At 36.7% G+C, this 5,042-nt stretch overlaps 1 protein-coding gene and 1 pseudogene across 1 annotated transcript; both read left to right on the plus strand.

Annotated features, from left to right (window-relative positions):
• The first annotated feature begins 1,265 nt into the window (after positions 1 to 1,265).
• Gapdh-ps16 (Glyceraldehyde-3-phosphate dehydrogenase, pseudogene 16) lies at positions 1,266 to 1,919 on the plus strand (annotated as a pseudogene).
• A 35-nt stretch (positions 1,920 to 1,954) lies between these two features.
• Positions 1,955 to 2,272, plus strand: LOC134484219 (glyceraldehyde-3-phosphate dehydrogenase-like). Its single transcript, XM_063280564.1, has one exon. The coding sequence runs from the start codon at positions 1,955 to 1,957 to the stop codon at positions 2,270 to 2,272; it is 318 nt and encodes a 105-aa protein (XP_063136634.1).
• The last annotated feature ends 2,770 nt before the right edge of the window (positions 2,273 to 5,042 follow it).

Genomic DNA, 5,042 nt, shown 5'->3' on the forward strand with positions numbered 1-5,042 from the left:
GGCTCTAAAGAAGTCTTCCAAGCAAATGATAACAAGAAACAAAGTAAAATTCAATAAAATAGATTCTCAAACAAAAGTTACCAAGCAAGATTAGAAGTGGCACTTCATATTCATCAAACAAAAGAAAATCCACAAAGTCTCAATTCTGATCATCTATGTCCGAAACTCAATGACACCCACATTCATAAAAGAAACTTTACTAAATTTCAACACATACAGAGAACCCCACACAATACTAGTAGTAGACTTCATCACCTCAATCTCATTAATAGGTCATTGAAACAGAAACTAAAGAGACACAATGAAACTAATAGAAGTTATGAACCCAATGGTTTTGACATATCTACAGAACATTCCATCCTAAAACCTAAGAATATAGCTTCTTCTCAGCACCTAATGGTACCTTCTCCAAATTTACCATATAATCAGTCACAAAACAAGCTTCAACTGATATAAGGAGATTAAAATAATACTATGCATCATATCAGATCACCATTTCCCAAGGCTTGTCTTCAATACCAAAAACAATAGAAAACCCAAATACCCATGGAAACTGAACAAATCTCTACTCAGTGATAACTTATCAGGGAAGAAATAAAGAAATTAAAGATCTTTTAGAATGTAATTAAAATGCTGACACAGTATACCCAAACTTATGGGACACAAGGAAAGCAGTGTTAAAAGGAAAATTCATAGCAGTAAGTGCCCTACTAAAGAAATTGGAGAGATTCTACACTAGCAAGTAACAGCACATCTGAAAGCTCTAGACCACAAAGAAGCAAATACACCCAAGAGGATTAGGGAACAGCAAATATTCAAACTCAGTGCCAAAAATCAACCTAATAGAATCAAAGAGAACTATATAAAGAATCAACAAACCAAAAGCTGGTTCCTTGAGAGAAACAACAAGATAGATAAACCCCTAGCCAATCTAATTAAAATGTCCAGAAAGAGTATCCAAATTAACAAACACAGAAATGAAAAGGGAGACCTAAAAATAGAACTTGAGGAAATTAAAAAATGATCAACAGATCCTGCTACTAGAGCCTATATTTGACAAAACTGGGAAATCCTGATGAAATGGATTATTCTCAAGACAACTACCACATACCAAAGTTAAATCAAGAGCAGGTAAACTAAACAGGTCCATATCCCTACTGAAATAGAAGAAACCATTAAAAACAACTCAACCGGCTCTTTGTTCCTCCCTATTCCAGAGATAGCCGCATCTTCTTGTGCAATGCCAGCCTTGTCTTATAGACAGGATGGTGAAGGTTGGTGTGAACGGATTTGGCCATATTGTGCACCTGGTTACCAGGACTGCCTTCTGCTCTACATCTGGCAAAATGGACATTGTTGCCATCAAGACCCCTTCATTGACCTCAACTACATGGTCCGCATGCTCCAGTATGACTCTACCCATGGCAAGTTCAACAGCACAGTCAAGGCTGAGAATGGGAAGTTTCTCAACAATGGGCACCCCATTACCATCTTCCAGGAGTGAGATCCCACTAAAGTCAAATGGGGTGACGCTGGTGCTGAGTATGTTGTGGAGTCTGCTGGCATCTTCACCACCGTGGAGAAGGCTAGGGCTCACTTGACAGGTGGGGCCAAAAGGATCATCATCTCTGCCACTTTAGCTGATACTCCCATTTTTGTGATGGGTGCGAACCACAAGAAATATGACAACTCTCTCAAGATTGTCAGCAATGCATCCTGCACCACCAACTGCTTAGATGCACTGGCCAAGGTCATCCATGAAAATTTTTGCATCGTGGAAGGGCTCATGACAACTGTCCATGCCATCATTGCCACCCAAAAGACTGCAGATGGCCCCCTATGAAAAGCTGTGGAGTGATGGCCATGGGGCAGCCCAGAACATCATCGCTGCATCCACTGGTTCTGCCAAGACTGTGGGCAAGGTCATCAAGAGCTGAATGGGAAACTCACTGGCATGGCCTTCCATGTTCTTACCCCCAATATATCCGTTGTGGATCTGACATGCCGCCTGGAGAAACCTGCCAAATATGATGATCTGAAGAAGGTGGTGAAGCAGGACTCTGAGGGCCCACTAAAGGGCATCCTGGGCTATACTAGGGAACAGGTTGTCTCCTGCAACTTCAACAGCGACTCCCACTCTTCCACCTTTGATCCTGGTACTGGCATTGCTCTCCATGACAACTTTGTAAAGCTCATTTCCTGGTATGACAATGAATACCGCTACAGCAACAGGATGGTGGACCTCATGGCCTACATGGCCTCCAAGGAGTAAGAAACTGTGGACCACCCACCCCAGCCCAGCAAGGATGCTGAGAGCAAGAGAGAGGCCCTAAGTTGCTGAGGAGTCCCCATCCCAACTCAGCCCCCAACACTTAGCATCTCCCTAACAATTCCATCCCAGACCCCATAATAACAGGAGGGGCCTAGGGAGCCCTCCACTCTCTTTTGAATTCCATCAATAAAGTTTGCTGCACACCCGCCAAAAACAAAAACAAAAACAAACAAACAAACAAACAAACAAACAAACAAAACCATCTCAACCAAAAACAGTCCAGGGGCAGTTGGTTTAGTTCACAATTCTACCATACCTTCAAAGAAGACTTAATACTAAAATTCCTCAAACTATACCCTAAAACGAAAACAGAAGGAAGACTACCTAATTGATTCCATGAAACCACATTTACTCTAATACCTAAACCACACAAAGACCCAACAAAAAAGAGAACTTCAGACTAATTTCACTTATGAGTATTGATGCTAAAATACTCAAGAAAATTATTGCAAACCAAATCCAAGAACATATCAAAACCATCATTCACCATGATCAAGCAGGCTTCATCCCAGGGATGCAAGGTTGGTTCAACATATAAAAATTCATTAATGTAGTCCACTATATAAACAAACTCAAAGAAAAAAGTCACATGATTATCTCCTTAAACACTGAAAAAGCATTTGATACAATACAGTTCCTCTTCATGTCAAAAGTATTGGAGAGTTCAGGAAATCAGTTCCCATATCTAAATATAATAAAAGCAATTTATAACAAACCAATATCAAATTAAATGTAGAGATACTTCAAGCAATCCACTAATATCATAGACAAGACATAGATGCTCACTCTCCACATATCTATTATAACTAGAGAAATAAGACAACCAAAGGAAATCAAGCAAATACAGATTGGAAAAGAAAAAGTCAATGTGTTACTATTTGCAGATGATATGACCGTACAAATAAACAACCTCAAATATTCTATCAGAGAACTTCTCCAGCTAATAAACAACCTCAGCAGAGTGGGTGGATATAAAATTAACTCAAATAAATCATTAGCCTTTCTTTATACAAATGATAAATTAACTGAGAGTGAAACTAGGGAATCAAAACCCTTCAATATAGTCATAAATAATATAAAATATCTTGAGGTACCTCTAGCCAAAGAAGTAAAATATCTGTTGACAAGAACTTCAAGTGTCTCAAGAAAGACACCAAAGAAGACTGCAGAACATGTAGAGATTTTCCATGCTCATTGATTGTCAGATTTAACATTGTAAAAATGGCCATCTAACCAAAAGCTATCTATAAATTCAATGCACTTCCCATTCAAATCCCAACACAGTTCTTCAAAGACATGGAAAGACCAATTCTCAAATCCACCTGGAAAAGCAAAAAATCCAGAATAATGAAAACAATTCTTAACAATAAAAGAACTTTTGGGGGAATCACCATCCCTGACCTCAAACTATACTACAGAGCAATAGTAATATTAACAGCATGGTATTGGTACAGAGACAGACATGTTTATCAATGGGGTAGAATTGAAGTCTCAGAAATAAAAGTACACATTTATGAACACTTGATCTTTGACAAAGAAGTAAAAAAAAAATACAATGGAAAAGAGAAAGCATCTTCCATAAATGGTGTATGCCTTACTGGCAGTCTCTATGTAGAACAATGAAAATAGATTCATATTTGTCACCTTGCACAAAGCTCAAGTCCAAGTGGATCAAGGACCTCAACATAAAATCAAATAAACCATCAAACTGGAAGTTGTAAATTATTCTTGTTAGGAAAGTAACAACAGCAATTTCTTGACTTTGTCCCTTGGACTCATGAGCCATAATTATTGACTGACTAGTTTTCTAGTGCCAAGCATAAATTTCCTCATATTCTCTGAAAGTATTGATCAAAAATCCAATTAGTTGATTTATTATCACCAAGATATAAGTAACATCATTTCATTTTTTTCTACCTTTCATTTTCATTGTTGTGTTTCATAGGTATTGCAACAATGTAGTGCTATTGATTGCTTTTGTCCTTTGGGAACCTCCACAGTACCTTTTGATATGATGACAAATAGTCCTCTGGGAAAAATCTCATGTGTCAGATTCTATTCTATTCTTCTAACTTTTATCCCACGAGCATAGTATCTACATCTTTCCTGCTCCTCCTCCCCCTTCAACTTCTCCAATGTCTACCCTTCTTTGCAAATATCACTGTTAAATACATATCCATATCTATCTATATATATGTTCATATATCTTAATTTATTTTATTCATTTTACTTTATTTTAATGCTCCTTTGTGCCATTTCAGATGGTGTAGAGGATAATATATCAAAAAGTTTTCTGTTAAGTACATTGTACTTTACAAGAATGTAGTGAAGGGAAGCAATAAAACTGTCATTTGTGCCTTTGAATTGATTTAAATGTTTTTGCATTTGTAAACATAATAATTTTTCATAATTATTCTTATTTTAAAGTAGTTTAGGGAACAAATGTTAAGGTCTAAGTATGTTATATATAGTTTCAATGTTCTAATTTCTTGCATAGATGGGTTAAATTATTAGGTATTTACTATTTTCATGATCTAATAATAAAAGCCATACAATTTAAAACTATTTTATTTAGTGTACTAAATACTATTTTAAAATTTGAATAGATATCATATTATAAAAGAAGGGAATACAAAGAAATCAAACATATTTAACAATTCAAAAGGGATTATCCATGAAATTTCCACTATCATCTTTTTTCCCAATTCCA

The sequence above is a fragment of the Rattus norvegicus genome, chromosome X, assembly GCF_036323735.1.
Source record: "Rattus norvegicus strain BN/NHsdMcwi chromosome X, GRCr8, whole genome shotgun sequence".
NCBI lineage: Eukaryota > Metazoa > Chordata > Mammalia > Rodentia > Muridae > Rattus > Rattus norvegicus.